A 19,382-nucleotide genomic window follows, 5' to 3' on the forward strand; every position below is an offset into this window, starting at 1 on the left:
AATATAGGACCATTTTTGTACCATGTGACAAACCTATCAGCTCCAGCTCTGTCAGCAAAAACAATCAGCTTGTGTTAGACAGGATTAGGACACCACTCATAATAAGCATCTGTCCCCACACCACTTCATACTTGAGTCTGAATTTGATGAGAACACAAGCTGACCTTTGATTACCACATTATAATCACCTCATTTCATCAAGCTGTTGCAGGAACAAAGTTATTAAAAAAACAGTGCTTTAATATTTGTATGTGAAGGTCACAATCAAGGTCAAAAGTTCAATTGTGAATGCAGTTATGTTAATCAGTGCTTTAGTTTCAGTAGTCGTAGCAGAAATGAAGACTAAGTTCATGTCGCCCATCTTGTTTACAACTATGATCCCTATATCAAATAACAGGAATAGGAAAATAATGTCAGTGTAAAAAAAAGAAAGAAGATGGTCTATCTGGGTCTGGAGGTAGTCACATGATCTATCTGCATGTTCATGTTTCTCTTGATATTTCATAGCTGCGATATCTCCCTAAGCTGTTTTCATGTTCTGAAGATCTCTCATTATACAAAATGTGGGCTTGCAGAGACTAACAATGTCTTGGTGGGGTGCTCTGACTGGAGAAGGTGGGGATGAACCCCACTCAGGGTGCTGTTGCTTCTCTCCTGCTGGGTTCTGTCCACCAGGCGGAAGGCCTCCATGAACTCATTAATGTCAATGCTGCCATCCTTGTTGAAGTCGATGCTTTGGGCAAGGTCGGAGATGGCCTCGTCGCTGATGTCAATCTGCAGGTGGGAGCTCAGCAGCCTCCACGTCTGACGGAACTCCTCAAATGAGATCAGCCCTGGAGAGTGACACCCAACAGACCATGCTTTCCTGCACCTATGCGCTTATCTATACAGCAACTGTTCTGGGTTCTAGTCTATCTTTAAATATGAATTATTTTAAAACCCACCCCATTGGATGTTAATATCTGAACGTGATGGTTTACAACTGCAGTTGTAAACAATTGTAATCCGAAAATCCTGCTCAACACAGATGCTTGAGTAAGCGCCAAAACAGCTTCGAACCTCTGACTCACCAGAGTTGTCTGTGTCTATGATGCGAAAGATAGTCTCCAGGTTGGAGTGGTGTTTGTACAGAGTCTCCAGGAGGTTGGTGTGTGCCAGCTGGTAGAAATGAAAGCAACAGTGAAGTCATTCATTTTTGACTCATTTTGCATCATTTCCTAACACACTACTGCAGGGCCGTCGTTCTCATTAAGACAAAGCCGTTTTCAAACTGGTGTGCTTACTAAATACTCTGAGTCAGTCTGGCTTAATCATGTGTTTTCTGAATGAAATCTAATTTAACTTTAAGCTGGTGTAGTTCTAAACTATATGAGGGTGGTAGTAGCCTAGTGGGTAACACACTCGTCTATGAACCAGAAGGCCCGGGTTCAAATCCCACTTACTACCATTGTGTCCCTGAGCAAGACACTTAACCCTAAGTTGCTCCAGGGAGACTGTCCCTGTAACTGATTGTAAGTCGCTCTGGATAAGGGCGTCTGATAAATGCTGTAAATGTAAATGATCAGAGCATGGTCATTTCTTTAGGCTTTTGACCCAGGGGTAAAGCACAAAAAGCACAGGCATGACCTGTGTGTTGGGCTCCATGATGGCGAGCTCTTTAAACCAGCTCTGGTAGTTCAGCTTGCCGTCCTGAGTGTGGTTCACCAGTTGGGAGCGCAGCATCCTCCAGGGCAGGCCCAGCTGTAGCACAGACTCCATGGCAGTGGCCCAGTGGTTCAGTGATATTAGACCTGACCAGGAACAGGAGGGAAATTTACTAACTGTGCTTTCAGTGTGACACACGGACCAAAAAAAACTTGCAAGAAATCAAGAATTAATTTGCAAAAAAGGCCTTATTTGGCCTTGTGAGACATGAAAGATGTGAGACAGAAGATGTGAGGGAGTGCAGAGTGATTCCTGTACCTGTCTGCTCAGGGTCAAATTCTTGGAAGGCACTGATGAGATCAGACTTGTGGGCAAACAGCTGCTCTCTCAGAGCACGGAGCGCAGAGCGCTCTGTTCGCCCGACGCTGCACACAACACAACAGACCCTGTTTCCTCAAGGGTATAAACATGACATGGAACCATGTTTTACACCATACTGCATATACAGTTTTCATGGTGCTGTAAAGGCACAGACACTAATGGATTCTTCAATGAACTTCAAATAAAGCAAAGAAAACTTTAAGCAACTGTTGAGACTGTTTGGGCTCCCAGGGCTGCTACAACATTAAATTGTCCACCAGTCTCTGGTGCCGGTTCTTTGAACCCATACCTTTGCCTGAGTGTGAGGTCTCGTGTACTGCGGCTGGCCTGGTACTGTATTAAATGCGGGACCAGGTCCGGACCCAGTCTTATGTAGGCCCCTCGATTACTGCCCACTTCATAGTAGTTTGATGCTGAGAATATAGTCAGGACCTAACCATAAAGACAAAGGAAAAGGTTGTTTCTAAGGTTCTAAGGTCTGCACATGGGATTTTTTCTTGTGCATTTAAGCAATTTCATCAACTCAATTACCATAAAGATTTTATTTTTAAATTTTGTGTTGTTTTTGAATGTGAAGAACAGTTGTATGTGGGTTGAGAGATCAGGGTTACCTTGCGGTTGTGGCAGAATTCATACCCCTCCTGCTTGCACTCATGGGAGCGAATGAGCAACTGCAGGTTATGTTTCTCCAGCACCTCCCTGGTAATGTCCGGACCCCAGTAACAGCCTCCACCCCTCACCTCATTGGGCACACAGCCGTCTATTGGCATGGGGTCACTCCACAACATGTCTACAACCTGCAGAAAAAGAGCCAAGCTAATTAACATTCTTTGCTTTCCAGGCCATCTGGAAATCAATCTTCAAGCTTCAGACTCAACCAAACATGCACCTGCACTTCACCAGACTTTTGCTTGTAAAAATGTAGTAATTCCTTATGAATCTGGCCACTATGGACCATCATAATGATCAAAAATAATACCAACTCTTTTGAGGAGGTGGGGTTCTTTTGATTAACCTTCCAGAGAATATTTCAGTTTTTTGCTTGTTTTCAGAAATTGTCTAATATTGAGTGGTGTCATGTTTCTTCCATTGATTTTGGTCAAATATCACCACCCACTTTAAGTTGTCTTTACATTTGTAGCATGATAGATGGTGACAAAAGTACCAGAAATCATTGCTTTGGAGCAAGAATTCAGACCTCCCCTGCTCTCCATTGCTGTTTTCAAAGTAATGGTATTATATGTGGCATTAGTAGTACTACAACTACAACTAATGCAATTAAGTTTTACAAAACTGGGGTGGTAGTAGCCTAGTGGGTAACACACTCGCCTATGAACCAGAAAACCAAGGTTCAAATCCCATTTACTAGGTCCAGGGGGACTGTCCCAGTAACTACTGATTGTAAGTCGCTCCGGATAAGGGCGTCTGATAAATGGAATAAATGGAAGTGTAACATTTTGTCCTTTGCATTATTTGTTCTGATCAGGACCTGCTGTGATAACCTGCTTTGCAGGGTGATTGCCCTGATTCTACATGTCCTGAACATGCCATCACCTAATAAGGGTGTTTGGCAATTTTGTCTATTAGGAAACCAAGTAAGTCAAGTAAACAACGGTCATGGCATCTTCACAGGGAGATTTTTATACTTTTCCACATTTCCGTGGTGATTCTCATACCTGTTTCCAGTCCTCAGCATCTGTCTCCAGGTTCTCACCGGGATCTGAGTCAGAGTCAGAGGAGAGTGAGTTGTGGAGGTCTCCGTGGGACAGACTGAATCCGGCTCTGCGTCTCCTCTCCCGCAGCTCCTCCTCCACCTGGCTGGACAGGGTCTGGAGAGAGTGCCGCTGGACCTCAGGCCTGCTAACTCCAGGGCTGCTGTAAGTCATGGAGCGCACTCTTCTCCTGGTCATGTTGTCTTCATCCCAGGAGTCCTGGTCAGACTGCTTGTTCTTGGCTGAAGACTTTCTTTGCTTTGGAGGCCTGAGTGTAGAAACGTACTGGACACAGACAACAGTGTGGGTGGAAACACAATCTTTAAAAATTCACAAACCATTCTGTTTGAATACAGATGTCTTACTCGGTGCCGGTCCACCTTGGCAATGATATCGAGATCAGTTGTGTCTGATATTCCTCCATGCAGAATCAGCACTTTTTGATCAATCACCGAGGCCAGTGGCAGCCAGCTATAGATCTTCTGAAGCAGTTTAAGAATTTTCTTCCCATGGACCTGTGATAAAAGTAACCCAGACGTGCTGATCGTGAGAAGGATTACTGCTTGTGAGTAGGGAGTTTAACTGAACTCATACAGTGATCTGACATCCCTGTAATTTAGGTTATTGAGGAATAATACAGGTTAGGGCTGGTCTTAGAACAGGATTAGGAATGTGCCTTAATGTTATTAAAGTTAAATAGCCAGTTTCACAAGGACACACCGTTTCTGTTGACCAGGGTTGGGCTGGTCAGCACATTTACATTTATGACATCTGGAAGATGCCCTAATCCAGTGTGAAAAAGTCTCCTGGAGCATTTCAGGCATAAGTGTCTCGCTCTGGGACACAATGGTAGTAAGTACAACTTTATGGTCATCTGGTTCATAGTTTTCCAGTACTGGTTCATGGTATTTCTTGTTTTTTATTAACTGCCAAGTGGAATTTGCCTTGCCTGGAGCCAGCAAAGATTAATCCAGGGTGTGGCATGGCGGCAGCAGACACCTCGTCGACACTTCTGAAATGTAAACCCTAAATGCTGCTCGCTGATCACCTTTTCAACAAGCAGCTCAGTCTAAACCAGGTCAGCATGGAGGCTATTTAAAGCAGGCCCACAGAATAAAAGGATAGCTAATCTGCTTATGATTGACCCACATGTCCAACAGAAATAGCAGTGAAACAAACCCACAGCTTTACTCAAGCAGCAGTGCAGATAAGGTTACTGACAGGTTAGAAGATTTTAAATTTATGGCGTTTTTCCAGAGTGATTTACAATAGGTAGTTACAGGGACAGTCCCTCTGGAGACACTCAGAGTTAAATGTCCTGCTCAGGGACACAATGGTAGTAAGTGGGTATTGAACCGGGGTCTTTCTGTTGATAAACAAGTGTTACAAACTAGGCTATTACCTATTGCCATATGTACACATGTATGTACTATTAAAACATTGTAAGTTGAAATGGCCTTGTATAATAATGTAAAATAATTGAGTCATACCTACCCTGTACTTCCCCAGCACTTCCTTTGTGAAGCCATATCTGGGGAAACCACAGAAGAAAATGTTGACAGGTCAAAACAGAGCGAGCTGGTTTGTTAATCACACCATGGTGTGTGATTTAAAAAAAGAAACCCCTAACTGCAATTATTACCTAAGGTTGACTATATGGTCTTCGTGGTTTCCTCTGTTCAGGTGAACATCATTGGGATACACCAGCAGGAATGCAAACAGGATCAGCAAAATCTCCATGGAGTTTTTCCCTCGATCCACAAAATCTCCATTAAAGACATACGGCGTCTCCATGGAGGGCAAACCGTTCTGAAGGGAAAAAATTGATAACAATTAAAGCTCTAGATATAGAATCTGCCAAGTTTAATATTTCTAACGAAATCTATGTTACACACCTTATAAAAAACCAACAGGAGATCTTCCAGGTGTCCATGCAAGTCACCTGGAGGATGAAGATGTATTTTGTCATTTAAATGTGATTTAATTGCATGTTAAATGGGAGGATTTAACTTCAACTCACCACAGATGGTGATTTCCTTGCTGTGGCAGGTGGAAACATGGTTTATGTTTGGCAGGATGCGCAACAGTTTCCAAGTTTCCACAAGGAGCTGGAGAACATATCGTGAATGAAGCTGCTACTAGGAGAAACACAGGGGCCACCTTAAGAACACATACACTCTGGTAGCATTCAGGTCATTATCTGAATGGGTGGACCTTGGAGCTTTTCAACATTTAAGCATCATACTTGTTTGGTCCTGAAGGCCTCCACCAGCTCGGTGGCATTGGTTGCCGTCAGAGGGAAGTTGAGATGTGGTCCTGAGTAAAACTCAGGTACTTCTATGTTCTTGTAGTTGAAATATCTTTCCCACTCAGCATCCCGACATACTTCATTCTCTCTGAAGATATGAGCGATGAGGTTTCCTAACAAACATGGTTATTATTATTATTGGCTGTTGTTGTTCCTATTGTATTGTAAAACATATTTAAGAAATATTGTGTTAATAGAATCTTACTTTCACTGCTAGCAGGTGTGAAGTGGTCCATGAGATAGCTAAAAAATTTATAGAGCTGGAGAGACAGTTGGAGTTTTAAGATATACATTGGATATATTTGACATATATAAGATATAATAAGGTTGGGTCCGTGATACGATTGATCCGAAATTGACATACATTATCAGTCAAAAGCTTGGACAAACCTACTCCTTGATGGGTCTTGCATTATTTACAACTAAAGAATTTTTGAATGAAACAATAATTGTACCACTGTAGTGCTACTAGCACCTTGATCTGGTTCTGCTCTCCTGCATACTCCATGGACTGGAAAATGTTCCAGGTGCACCTGCGTCGCATCTCCAGCCGGGCCACGTATTGCCGGTACCAGCGCTGGATCAGCAGGGCTGCCCGCATGGCTGCAGGGGGAGAGAGGAGCACGTGATGAGATGTGAGTGGTGTGAGGCAGGGCTTGGCTGTTTTTCTGCGGAAGCGTGCGTGGGTGTTGAAGAAAGCAGGCGGCTGCTCTGGGCGCATGGGAGAACCAGGGTAGGTCAGTGTAAGGGTTCTGGCTGTAAAGGCTGCAGCCTGCTGAGAACTATCCGGTAAAAGCTGGATCCGCGGGTCTGTGCTGAGTAAAACTCACCAGTGGCAGCTTCAGGTCAGGATGCAGAATAAACAGGCAATTTTACTACTGTACATAAACCGCAGGTTTGGTACTGGTTTGATTTTATTCTGCATAATAATAATAATAATAATAATAATAATAATAATAAAAAAACAACACCCGAGCTCACCTGGTACTGAAAAGCTGGCTGAATGTTGACATGGAAAAAAAACAGATTGCAGTTCAGAAAACTGTGCGCGCACAACAATTCCTGGCATCCTGTCTGCAATACAAACAAACCAGAAAAATAACCACTGGCCCAACTTCTAATGGAAGCCATTCGTCGTTTTACGGTTTTGATAAGCAGGCAGGAGATGGTACCTTTTTTTATTTGCTTCTGGTTTTGTTTTGTGACTCCACATCCCATTTCTCTCTATGCTGTTGTAGAAAAAAAAAAACACAGAGTGGAAAACAACTTCACCTATATTCTTTCCCCCGGCAGTGCTATCAGTGAACTCTAATAAACTTGTTAATTAAAGGCCCATGGGTTTAGCTGAGGACAATGCTGTGCTAGAAATAAGCAGCTCGGCTGTGAGAGTGCTTACACACATTCCTGGCCACTTTCAGCACAGGAGCATAACTCTTATTTTTTACGCATTGTTGTACTGCAGTGTAGTGCAATTCAAGTACAATATTTAAGGTTTTTCATTTGAAATTGCCATAAAATGCTATGCTTTGAGTCCAATATCATACTCTCCATATAGTTCATTAATGCCCGATTTCAGTGTTCAGCAGCAATTGCACACTCTAATCTAGTCAACTAGAAAGCATTGTAGTGTCAAAACATTCTAAAAATCCCAGTGTCTCTGCGAATGCTGGTGACCCAATGTCAGCCATCACAACAGAACAATAACAGTCCTACTTGCCTTTACCTGTTTTTTTCCTCACAGCCTTAGCAACAAAAAGCCTGAGGTATCCGAACAAAGCTGGCGCACGTGAGAGTCCATCTGTCCGGCATGATTCAGAGCTGGAGAGGACCGGCTACTCGTGGCAGCTACAGTGAACGCCTTTGCTGTGGAACTAGGCCCATGCTCGTGTTTTTCTCTCCTTAAGCCGCTGTCTCACTCCTCTCACCGGGAGAGTGGTGAGTGTCTCTGGCAAACCCCCCGTGATCACTTCATCAAAACAACAAGCTTCAAGTGGATTAGGATTAAGTCTCGCTTGGGCTTGTCGGCACTGTGAATAGATAGATAAAGATCGTAGTAAAGGGCATCAAATGGAAGAAGAGATTGTAGCTGCTCACACTAGGGCCTAGATGGGGCCTGTGTATGTTGTGAGAACAGTAGCAGGATTTGAGTGGTATTGTTTGACTATGCCAACATATGTTTAAAGTAAATGAAATAATTATTGAAAGTAATTTAGAACATTTATGATAGCAATAGTTTTACCAAGGAAAATAGAATAAAATTGTTGTATATGACTCTGGTAGATGGCTGTTAATGATGGAATATCTACATAATAGTAGCCTAGTGGGTAACACACTCGCCTATGAACCAGAAGACCCAGGTCCAAATCCCACTTACTACCATTGTGTGCCTGAGCAAGACACTTAACCCTAAGTTGCTCCAGGGAGACTGTCCGTATAAATACTGATTGTAAGTCGCTCTGGATAAGGGCGTCTGATAAATGCTGTAAATGCAAATGTACATAAATGCAGAAAGGCCCATTATCAACAGCAATTAGTCTTGAGTTCCAAATGGTTGCTGTGTTCACTAACGCAAGTCTTTATTGATTATTAGGAAACATTTTTACTATCATCCTAGTAGAACAGAAAACTAAAGAAGCTATAAAACTGGCCTTCTTCACACTAGTTTGGTACATCAGCTAATCGTGGGTTCGACTACATTCCTGCAATCCCTTTTTTCATTGAAATTGATGATGAGAAAATGTAACAATTCACTTACAAAGGATAATATAAGGTCTGCCAAAGGCCGCTGAACATCCCCACCTGTACTTTCAACCCCCAGAAGAAGGCATTCACACTGTTTCTTTTTATAGACTGTTTTGGGGAGTTGCCTACTTGTCTTCGGAGATTTTTATGCTGCCAGGTGCTCTAAACCTCCCTACAGCTACACAAAAACTTTTATTTAGGGAGCAATGAGATATTTTCTCACTGTGAAGGCCAAATTCTGCTCTTTGGGGTTCAAAAGTTCACGCAGTTAAGAAGCAACTGGAAGGTTTAATGCACAATGAATTCTAAAAAACTCCTCTGCAGGTTTTTTTTTATTTTTAATGGCAGTGCGAGGGTACATGACATTATGAGAGAAAACTTTAAATATGACCTGACTCTGAAATCTCCACTAAATTAGAAAAAAGGGCAGAAATACGTTCTGCTGTTTAAACCAGATTAGCTTTATTGCAGAACAAGATAGTCATGCAGTTGTGGTAAGAGGGTCGCGATTCCTTAGAGCATCAATTATTTGTAACGTTTCTGCATTAAAAAAACAAATTGCCTGATTATAATGAAAATTTTATTCACTTTAACGCAACTCACTGGTTGCACTACACTAATAAGAAACATGGGAAATGCAGCTATAGACCTAGATAATCAAGGGCTTTTGAAAATGGAGGCAAGAAAAAACCTGTCATATTTGTTTTCTGTGCACATTTACAAATTCAGTAAAAATATGAAGGGTCTGTCTGTGATGATTCCTGGAGTTGGATGTGGTTGAGTATTTCACTGCAACTCAGTTATGTTGTTGTTTTTTGGAAGCAGGGCAGAGTACACAGTTCATCTGAGGACAGCCTGACTGCTGATATCCTGTATATTAAATATTTTACACATATCTTGCAGCTTGAGCACAGAAATCAAGTGAATCCATGCAGGTCATGACTGACACATAGTTAACCAGATGATTGGTTAAGGGTATTGCATTACTGTATTAATAAGAGTTAAATAAGAGAATTTGTAATGGCCTCAATTGGGTCGTCTGTTGGATTTCCATGTCTGTGTAATTCCTGTCCTTGGATGGCAGGTGCAAAGCATAAATATTATTCAGTGCCATATCTATGAAAGATTGGTGGCTTTAATGTGCAGCCAGGACTGGAGGGAGTTAATGGATGTTGTCAGTTTCCTTTCAACCAGTCTGTCTGAGCGCCCACTCCCTGCGTTCAGTAGTTACACCCCTCAAGTGCTGTTTCACCATCCTTGGTCTGGTTTCAGTGTTCCTTAAGCTATATTTAGGTTTTCAGATTTATGTTTGTGAATAAAAAAACACATGAGACGCAACATTGCATTTGTTAATTAATCTTGTAGTCTTTTTTAAAAGATAGATTTGTGCTGAACCTGCTGTGTATTTCTGCATATGCATTGGATATCTTTCATATCACTGGACCATCTTTCATGTGACCTATAACCTATATAAAATGTTGCCTGCTACAGCAAAAGCAATGGATCAGAGCAAAGGGATATATAGTTGGTACAGAAAGTATTCAGACCCCCTTAACATTCTCACTCTTTGTTATATTGCAGCCATTTGCAAAAAACATTACATTCTTTCCTCATTAATGTACACACAGCATACTGCCACAGGATTGTTGACATTTTTGCAGATTTATTAACAAAGAAAAACTGAAATATCACTAGGTCCTAAGTATTCAGACCCTTTGCTCAGTATTTAGTAGAAGCACTCTTTTAATCTAATACAGCTGGATTTAGGGATCCTCTGCCATTCCTCCTTGCAGATCCTCTCCAGTTCTGGCAGGTTGGATGGTCAACGTTGGTGAACAGCCTTTTTTAGGTCTCTCTAGAGATGTTCAATTGAGTTTAAGTCAGGGCTCTGGCTGGACCATTCAACAACAGTCACAGAGTTGTTGTGAATCCACTCCTTCATTATTTTAGCTGTGCGCTTAGGGTCATTGTCTTGTTGGAAGCTGGAGAATGTTTTAGTCCAGGACTTGTCCACATTCATCTTTCTCTTGATTGCAACTAGTCGTTCTGTCCCTGCAGCTGAAAAACACCCCCACAGCATGATGCTGCCACCACCATGCTTCACTTTTGGTACTGTATTGGAGAGGTGACGAGCAGTGTTTGGTTTTCTCCACACATTCTGCTTAAAATTAAGGCCAAAAAGTTTGGTTTGGTATCATCAGACCAGAGAATCTTATTTCTCACCATCTTGGAGTCCTTCATGTGTTTTTTTCTGCTCCAAACTCCATGCGCTTTCATGTATCTTGCACTGAGAAGAGACTTCTGTTGGGCCACTCTGACTGGTGGAGGGCAGTGATGGTTGTTTTTCTACAACTTTCTCACATGGCCCGACTGCATCACTGGAGCTCAGTCACAGTGATCTTTGGGTTCTTCTTTACCTTTCTCACCAAGGCTCTTCTCCCTAAATAGCTGTTTGGCTGGACAGCCAGCTCTAGGAAGGGTTCGGGTCATCCCAAACATCTTCCGTTTAAGGATTGTGGAGGCCACTGTGCTCTTAGGAACCTTAATTGTTTTTGTAACCTTGACCAGATGCCTTGCCACAATTCTGAGCTCTTCAGGCAGTTCCTCTGACCTCATGATTCTCATTTGCTCTGACATGCATTGTGAGCTGTAAGGTCTTATATAGACAGGGGTGTGGCTTTCCTAATCAAGGGTGTGACTTTCCATTATAATCAAACACAGCTGGGCTCAAATGAATCTTTCTCTACCCACAGTATATTTTTGAATACATACATTTGATTTGCATACAAGTATCCAGTACATTTTATACACTGTTATCTGTTATGAGCACATTCATGTGGTCAGCTCAAGAGGACATAACCAAGTCAAGATGATTTCGATAAACTAGTGCATGTGTTTCACACACAGGTTATCGCCAAGCGGTTGCAGGTTTGAATACAAATTCAGAGGATTGTTAGCACTGGATCACGTCAGACCTGAAATGTCAAAGGGGTTCAAAGGGATTCTCTTCTTGGACCTGGACTTCCAGAGAGACCCCACCACAAATAGTAGAGTAATGAGTAAAGGTCAGGGTAATGTAAATGTGATAGGACTTAATGATTATAAGTAGGCATGATTGAACAATGTTGTAAGGTTACTAGCAACCTCTGGGTTTACATAAATACATATTTTTTTATTCTGAATTATTTATTCAATTTATAAGTGCAAATGTTTTCCAATTTACAATATAGCTTATATTTTTTTAAAAACAGTTTTTTAAAAATGGTTTTAAAATGAAACAGGCTTCTAACATCACCCAGAACCACCAAGAAATTCTTTGTGAGTCTGTTATCATTTGTAGGTATTTTTTTCTGGCCAAATGTATCACACACCTGCAATAGTAAAGCAGCTTATCTGCACGGGAGGTAACACTCGCTACTATCCTCTGTGTGGCCCACGGAGAGGACAGAAAGCATAGAAAAAAAAAAAGTCACTCTCATCCTGTCTTTCTCTTCTTTCTCGTGTATCACCCGCCCAGTTTCACCTCACAGTTAGAAGACATGACAACAATGTAGAGTATTCCAAGGACAACCTGGCAAGTGTCTAGATAAAAACCTAAGTTCCCAGGCTGCTACAGACAACAACCGTTCTGTTCCTCTCAGTACACCTCCATTTGATATCCTGACGTAGCATCCTGAACGACCACACTGGTCCTGCAGAGAAGAACCCAAGTGCGCTACGCTGCACATGCTGCAGACATATAACAAATACGGCTATGTCAGTTCCCGGTAAAACCAAGAAGGAGATGCTCCTGATGCTGTCTGTTCTAGTGGCTCTCTCTGGATGCCTTCTGGGCAAGGCGCTCCATCCCTTGGAGAGTGAGCCTGTCCTCCCAGATCCTGCCTCACCTATTCAGAGGACCAGCAGGTGAGTACATCCTGCTCTTTGCCACCATGAGCTAGATCGGATGAAAGTGGGAGGCTTTAGATATTAATTGTGTAGATGTGGAGTGAAACTTTATTTTTCCATTGCCGGTTCCTGACAAGTCACAACCAATGTGTTTTCAGTGGTTAGAAATCATAAAAATATATTTTATTATATTAGGATTGGCTTCTGATAATAATGAGTAATTATGTCTAACATGATCACATATCTAGGACATCAATGAAAGACTCAAGAATGCACGTTATGGATGAATAAGGACTGCGTAGCCTTTTTACATAAATTAAGTAACAGTAAGCCCTCTGGAGGCAATGACAAATCTCACTGCCACAGATAAATAAAAAGAAATGGTCCTCGGCATTTTTCACAGGTTACAACATGTCTCCATCAGCAGAAGAACTATTGGGTCACATGAACTCTGAGAGCTTTTGGAAGCCATGAGCACGACCTGTCTGTTCTTGCCTAATCAAAACAACATTGTTGCGGATCGTGGGTAGTGCCCCTGCAAATAAGATTTACTTGTACCTTGTATTCTTTGACTCAGCCTTCATAGACAGAACCACGAAACTAAAAATGACACTAACTGTACAGCCGCAAATGGATTGAAAATTCTAAATAGTCACCTTTTGCTTACATTTTGACATAAGCAACTCAGTCTTTTTCATGGGGAAAAAGTTGTGGTTTATTTGAATGTCTTTTTACAATCTGAGCAAAGTTGATAATTCAATTCTTCACCCACAACTAGAACTCTAAATCCACAAACTGTAGACCAGTAAAATCGGCTAATGATCTATTGTCACTAAAGCAGATGCCTGGGAGAGCCATTACAGAGCATCCGGAAAAGAATCCTGGAGGAGCTGAATATTCAACAGGCGCCTCAACTTGAGGGCTCCAGGATGAGCATCCTGAGAGAGAAGCTGAAGGCAGCCTTCAAAACCAATGTTCTCTTTGCTCACGTGCCTTCTGAAATTGCGGGTATAACAGCTTTAAGATCCTCTAGTAGTAAATTCACTTAAAAATTTGAACTGTAGGAATTTTCAATGCTGTTTGATTGATGTGCATACTGGTTTCTTGCTTCTTTATATTTTCCAGAGGACAAACCTGAGGCTCCTTCCATCAGCAACACTACAGAGCTGCAGTGCTGCCAGCTGTCCTCCCAGATCTTCATAAAAGGTATTCAAGAGCATTTCTAGATCCCCCAATATTCCTATTAGTAGCACGTTGAAGTTACTTTTTGAAATATATTAATGAGTTGCACACCCAACACAAGTTCCAGCCTCTGGTAAAGAGGGTATGTGCAATTAATAGCTTGTAATTTTCAGATCTGGGCTGGGAGAACTGGGTGATTTACCCAGAAAGCTTTACCTTCACCCAGTGCAGCGCCTGCAACCCCAAAGAAGATCTCACCTCCTCTCATTGCAGCGACCAGACCTCCAGCACAGGCACCACAGGTGCCACCTCACAGGTACCCGAGTCCCTCACCGCTGCTGCATCTCGTTTTACATACAACAGCCCTCTCAGATCTCCACTTGCCCCGTTCGCTTTAGGAATCAGTCCGCTTCAATGTTTTCCCGACAACCCTTACTTAAGACTGGCTGCTTGTTAACACTGCAGTGGTGCCTGTGGCAGTGATATCAATGCTTTGACTATCAAGGATCACAAATGTTCTTTGGGAGTCTTGAACCTGTGTACTACTGCCAAGGTCTCTTTTGAGAACAGCAGTTACACCTTGCAACAGTACTAATTCTTACTGTGTTTGCATCCATGTTTACCGTTGCTGCTGTGAACTGTATTGTTGGCCAGAAGTAGTTCCTAGAGCCTTGTTTAGTGACATCTCCTCTTTTTCACCACTAACACAGGATGTTTGCTGCCAGTCAACTGCCCACTATGTCCTGCCCTTCCTGTATCTGGACGATCTGGGCTCCATGGTCATTTCTCCAGTGCGTCTGACCCGTGAGTGCGGCTGTGGACTTGGACTGGCCTCTCAAATCCAGCCCCACCCCCCACAACCCTAAAAGGCTGCACGTCTTACATCGCCACGATCTATTTGTCATGGTCACAAAATGTACACCAAAAAAAAACAAAACATATGCATGCACAAGTGTAGCTTGCTAAGCTTTCTGAATAGGTCTATATGTTGATAACTAATCATGTAAGGCAGAGGCACGTTTGTCTGGGGAGTGTATTACAAACACTTTGCATATTGCACCACACGGTGTGACACTCACAGCAACTGTGTGCATCATGCAATATGCATTCTGCACATAACCATGCAGCATATCCAGGATGGCGGTGGGGTTGCTTTAATTTTAGCCGCATGGAGAAATTGCTCGGTTCAAACGACTCTGTTGTTTCCCTGAATGTGGAATGCGTTCATAGAAACGAGCTGCACTCCATCACGCTACATTTAAAGCGAGCAATTCTGCCAACATTAAACATTCTCATGTGCTTTGAGCTATTTGAACACCAGCATTTCACAACCATGCAAGGAAATAGAAAGGTCAGCTACTGAGTGTTCCTCGCAAAAATGCAAAGAGCGCAGAAGGTCTAACCGCTCTCCAAAATGGAGCCATTTAAAGGTTCATAACCAAAGCAGCGGGCTTGTGGTTTGTTTCCTTGTTTCTACTGCACTAAATTGAAATCTCTGCTAGTAATACCACTGGGTTGTTGTGGGTTTTTTTTTAATTTATCACTTCTTAACATTTTAGCCCAAAAATAGATTGACCAGCATACTTTTAAACATTAAATGCAGCACTGTATTAATTTATATGTGTTTGTATATCATATTCTTCTTTTTATTAAATAAATGCTTCATATAAAGAATTCAAGTTTCAAACGTTGTGAAACCCTCTTCTTTGAACTTTCTAGAACCTTCTACGTGCTGTGATGTTATGCAATCTTCTGATAACGCTTCCTATTAACTCTCGTGCATTACACCGGAGTCAACATTCCTCGAATGCTGAGGTAAATAAAAAAAACTAGGATATGGATAAACCGCACTGTGAACTTATGAAAGCGTAAAAGCTAATAGCCAGGCTAAAAACTGAGGGGTTTTAATTGCTAACACAACACAGGACAAAGTCAGCCTTTCTGGAAAAAAAAAAAAAAAACATATTCAGGCTGAGGGGAATCATAATTTATCAATCCTTTTATTACTTATTACTACAATGGTCAGGGCTCACAAAGAAAAATCTCGGACCACCTTACAGCCTTACTGCTAGTTTGCAGCACATTCAGTGCATTAGGCCGCCGTACCTGAGATTTCTGAGGTGACCTGAGGTTCACACCATGGTTCAGGGGTTTTGGGTCATCTAAAAATGCACTTGTTTCTTGTAGGAATCAACGGTTTAGTGCATTAAATTAGGACGAGACACCTGGTAAATGACTTTTCAGGAGCTGAAAATGGCTGTTAATAACACGTAACAGATGTGCATGCAATTCCAAATGAGTTCTTTAACCCAAACCTGTCACTTTCAATCTATTTTCATCTTTATTCTTGAACGCCGTCGCGCTGACTGTAGACTGCATCATTATTTCTGCACCATTTCCACCGTTTGGAATGACGTCTTTTCCCGCCTTCCTTTAATTTGTGCTCGGCGTGTGCGGGGGCTGCATTCCTGCCTGGCCGCCGCTGGCAGCCTGTTGCGCACTTCGGTCTCGCTCATGGCGCTCCTTCCCACGCTGCGCTGCGGGGCTCTGCTGCTCCTGTGCGGCGCCTCCGCCGCTCCCGTCGCGGGGTGCCGGGGCCGCGGCGACCTCCTCGCCGAGACCGGCGCGGACTGGGACCTGCCGTCGGACTGCGTGCTGAGCTGCACGGCGCTCACCTACCAGCAAATGCTGCTGAGGCAGGACGCGCGGACCGTGCGCTTCAAGCGGCGCGACGCAGGTGAGTGGGACGGTGTCGGGGGGAGTCTTTCCATTTACATTTACTGCATTTACCAGAGCGACTTACAAGCAGTAGTTACAGGGACAGTCCCCCTCTGGAGACACTCAGGGTTAAGTGTCTTGCTCAGGGACACGATGGTAGTAAGTGGGATTTGAACCCGGGTCTTCTGGTTCATAGGCGAGTGTCTTACCCACTAGGCTACTACCACCCCTCTTTAGCCTCATTTCAGATGTTCTGAAGCATGCGGATTTTCGAGCAGAAGTTGCACTGTGCAGAGTTATGTCATCCACTGGCCACACATCACTGACCGGCCAAGAAGGCAGCATGCATGGCAAGCACAATGTGGCGAAGAATCAGGTTCTTCCTGCACTCTGGACTTTTCTGTTGACAATCCATACTTTCTGAGAGATGCAGCTTTTAGACCAATTCAAATATCTAATTAAATGAATGCTTGCAACGGAGTGCTGGTAGCCTAGTGGGTAAGACAAGCCAGATTCAAACCCCACTTACTACCATCCTATACCCTGAGCAGGACACTTGACCCTGAGAGTCTCCAGGGGGGACTGTCACTGATTGTACAGTCTTCTGACTGATAAAAAAATATAGTTGAAAAAGTTGTATATAGTGAAAATGAAGAGTAAATGAAATAGGGTAAAACAGAATAAAATTAACCCTTATCTCTGAAAGTAAATATTTAAAAAAAAAGTCTGGTGGTAAACGTTTAGTCAGTGGGATCAATCATTTGCAGCTAAAAATTCTAGACATCAGACAAGCTGAAGGATTCAGTGGCTCTTTATCAGCTTGGCAAGAGAGATTGCAGCGCTTCCCCATTGTGAAGTCGAGGTTTTTGTCATGTTCGATGCACTATAACCTTACACCTCTTAACCGAATGCTTTCTCAGGGGAGCTGGGTGAGTACTGTTGGTCCACCCAGGTGGAGTGCAACGTTGGAGACACCCTGCGTGAAGCTTACATCGTGGTGCCGGTGGAGTCGTCCGAAGTGAGGAGCGGATCCCTCGCGCTGCAGGTCTCGTCGCTCACGCATATGGACAGGCTGGGACCTCATCGTGGGAGCACACTCCCCGAGGCATGTGGCCTGCATTTTGACGTCACCGCATACTTCAGACCGTCTGAGCGGCATTCAGTGTTCTGTGTCCAAACGGTTCCAAAACTGAGTGCCCTTGGAGTGGAACTGAGATGCCCGCCTTTCCTGGTCACTGTCTGGCAAAAGATGAACCACTCTCCAATTAATCAGGGTGGGGGGTGACTTGACATTCTCATTCACGTTCTCTTCAGGTCAGTGGATTACATATAGAGTAAAACGTAGCACATACTATTTAAGTGAATTAATACTTGTCTCATTACAGTACCAATCATAGTATATTCATTAAACAAAACATAAGCTGGACCACCATCACTTTTGCCATATCAGTGTAAGAGAATGCCATTAGCAGGATTTCACCACAGAATTTCAATACAATTTACCAACTGCAGTATACTGGAATGCAAGAGGGGGCAGTTGCATGCACATTTTGCTGAATGCCCCATATCTGTGCAAACAAAAACCTGCTCAAAAACCAAAATGTGTCAAGAAGCTGCTCAATTACTGATGCACTTACATGTTTCAAACCTCTTAAGACAGAAGTACAGACACTTGCAGACTGTAAAAAAAAAAAAAAAGACTAGCTGCTGTACACTCTAGCATATTTACAAGGTTGGCATATCTACACTGTGCACAGTATGTAAATTTACATTTACATTTAAGGCATTTGGCAGACGCCCTTATACAGAGTGCTTCCATGTTACCATCGATGAAGTGATCGATTCTGGCTCACTAGGACCCCCAACTATGAATACAATCTTTTTATTCACTATGTTGTAGTTCCTATACATAAGACAGACAATATGAAGGTTACAAGTTAATCAAAATATTCTCTAAAGTGGAAGGTCTTGAGCTGCTGTTTGAAAGTGTTCAGTGACTGTGCTGTTCTGACCACAAGGGGAAGTTCATTCCACCACCGAGGGGCCAAGACATAAATATTATGTACATATAATACATTAAGTACATTAAGGTACATAAATATTATGTACCTTATGTATTTGGTATTGGAGACTGACCTGGCTGTACATTTGTTTAAATGCAGCAGAATTGTATGGTCGTACAACTATTTTTTTCAATAATGTATATGTTACAGTTAGAATATACATAAAATGTTTGGAACCGCTTTAAATAATCTGTAAGCGCATGTACATACAGAAGGCATTTATTTCTTTACAGCCTTTTATTATGTCATTTGTAGGTGTAGGCCTGTGTCAAGACTAACTGTACTTTATCTGGACTGCTATGCCCCCTGTTGGATAGTTGTAATAATGCACACAAATTTGCATGTGGCAATTTTCTATGAATTTAACACACGTCACATGTGTTGTGTTCGCATTGATAATCCTGACTGCTGGCTGTAAACAAAGAATGTCAATGCCCTCTTAGCCCTTAACAATAAAGGCTGCTTTTTCAGTTATGCCCAATTTATGAAGGTGACACTGTAGTAGGTTAAGATCAGTGTTTCTGAGGTATGAAATTCTGCTATTATTTTTAACAGACATACATTTTCCTTTCCCCATCTAATTTTACTAAAGGTGTGTTTTTGGGATTAAGTTTCAGTATAGCTGTATAAAGGGTTCCACTCTCAAACATACAAGTAGATGGCGCTGCATCAGTCAACGAAAAAAGCACATTGTCTGAAGTTTGGCTGACAGAAGGAATTTCTAAACTGGAATGGGGGGGGGGG

At 42.5% G+C, this 19,382-nt stretch overlaps 2 protein-coding genes across 4 annotated transcripts; one reads left to right on the forward strand and one right to left on the reverse strand.

Moving 5' to 3' along the window:
* Positions 1-219: 219 nt before the first annotated feature.
* Positions 220-8,398, reverse strand: ppef2b (protein phosphatase with EF-hand domain 2b). 2 transcript variants are annotated; one of them, XM_028971669.1, is made up of 19 exons: positions 7,769-8,398; positions 7,218-7,274; positions 7,027-7,119; positions 6,876-6,884; positions 6,521-6,648; positions 6,251-6,305; positions 5,983-6,158; positions 5,758-5,872; positions 5,633-5,679; positions 5,380-5,546; positions 5,232-5,268; positions 4,103-4,252; positions 3,702-4,022; positions 2,637-2,822; positions 2,315-2,457; positions 1,963-2,069; positions 1,627-1,790; positions 1,071-1,158; positions 220-833 (listed from the first exon to the last, which is right to left on the reverse strand). In XM_028971669.1, exons 2-19 carry the CDS (start codon positions 7,261-7,263, stop codon positions 553-555), a joined length of 2,313 nt encoding a protein of 770 aa, XP_028827502.1. In that variant the 5' UTR covers positions 7,264-7,274; positions 7,769-8,398; the 3' UTR covers positions 220-552. The 2 variants fall into 2 exon arrangements, with proteins under 2 accessions (XP_028827502.1, XP_028827504.1); XM_028971671.1 differs by having other exon boundaries at positions 6,251-6,884; positions 7,027-7,044; positions 7,769-8,392.
* A 2,994-nt stretch (positions 8,399-11,392) lies between these two features.
* On the forward strand, positions 11,393-14,998 carry LOC114787139 (uncharacterized). Of its 2 annotated transcripts, none has more exons than XM_028974936.1 (5): positions 11,393-12,693; positions 13,514-13,683; positions 13,801-13,881; positions 14,031-14,173; positions 14,568-14,998. In XM_028974936.1, the coding sequence occupies exons 1-5, from the start codon at positions 12,542-12,544 to the stop codon at positions 14,721-14,723; spliced, it is 702 nt and encodes a 233-aa protein (XP_028830769.1). In that variant the 5' UTR covers positions 11,393-12,541; the 3' UTR covers positions 14,724-14,998. The 2 variants fall into 2 exon arrangements, with proteins under 2 accessions (XP_028830769.1, XP_028830770.1); XM_028974937.1 differs by having other exon boundaries at positions 13,517-13,683.
* Positions 14,999-19,382: the final 4,384 nt, after the last annotated feature.

Source organism: Denticeps clupeoides, chromosome 3 (assembly GCF_900700375.1).
Source record: "Denticeps clupeoides chromosome 3, fDenClu1.1, whole genome shotgun sequence".
In the NCBI taxonomy this organism is placed as follows: Eukaryota; Metazoa; Chordata; class Actinopteri; order Clupeiformes; family Denticipitidae; genus Denticeps; species Denticeps clupeoides.

Bases quoted from the DNA above. Each gene is read 5' to 3' on its own strand.
- ppef2b (XM_028971669.1), bottom strand. From the start codon at position 7,263: ATGGGATGTGGAGTCACAAAACAAAACCAGAAGCAAATAAAAAAAG. The intron at 2,458-2,636 runs GTAACCCTGATC...CTTTATGGTTAG, and splicing joins AATTCTGCCACAACCGCAAG to GTCCTGACTATATTCTCAGC. The intron at 2,070-2,314 runs GTATGGGTTCAA...TGTTGTGTGCAG, and splicing joins GACCTCACACTCAGGCAAAG to CGTCGGGCGAACAGAGCGCT.
- LOC114787139 (XM_028974936.1), top strand. From the start codon at position 12,542: ATGTCAGTTCCCGGTAAAACCAAGAAGGAGATGCTCCTGATGCTGTCT. The intron at 12,694-13,513 runs GTGAGTACATCC...TTGTCACTAAAG, and splicing joins CCTATTCAGAGGACCAGCAG to CAGATGCCTGGGAGAGCCAT. The intron at 13,882-14,030 runs GTATTCAAGAGC...TGTAATTTTCAG, and splicing joins CTCCCAGATCTTCATAAAAG to ATCTGGGCTGGGAGAACTGG.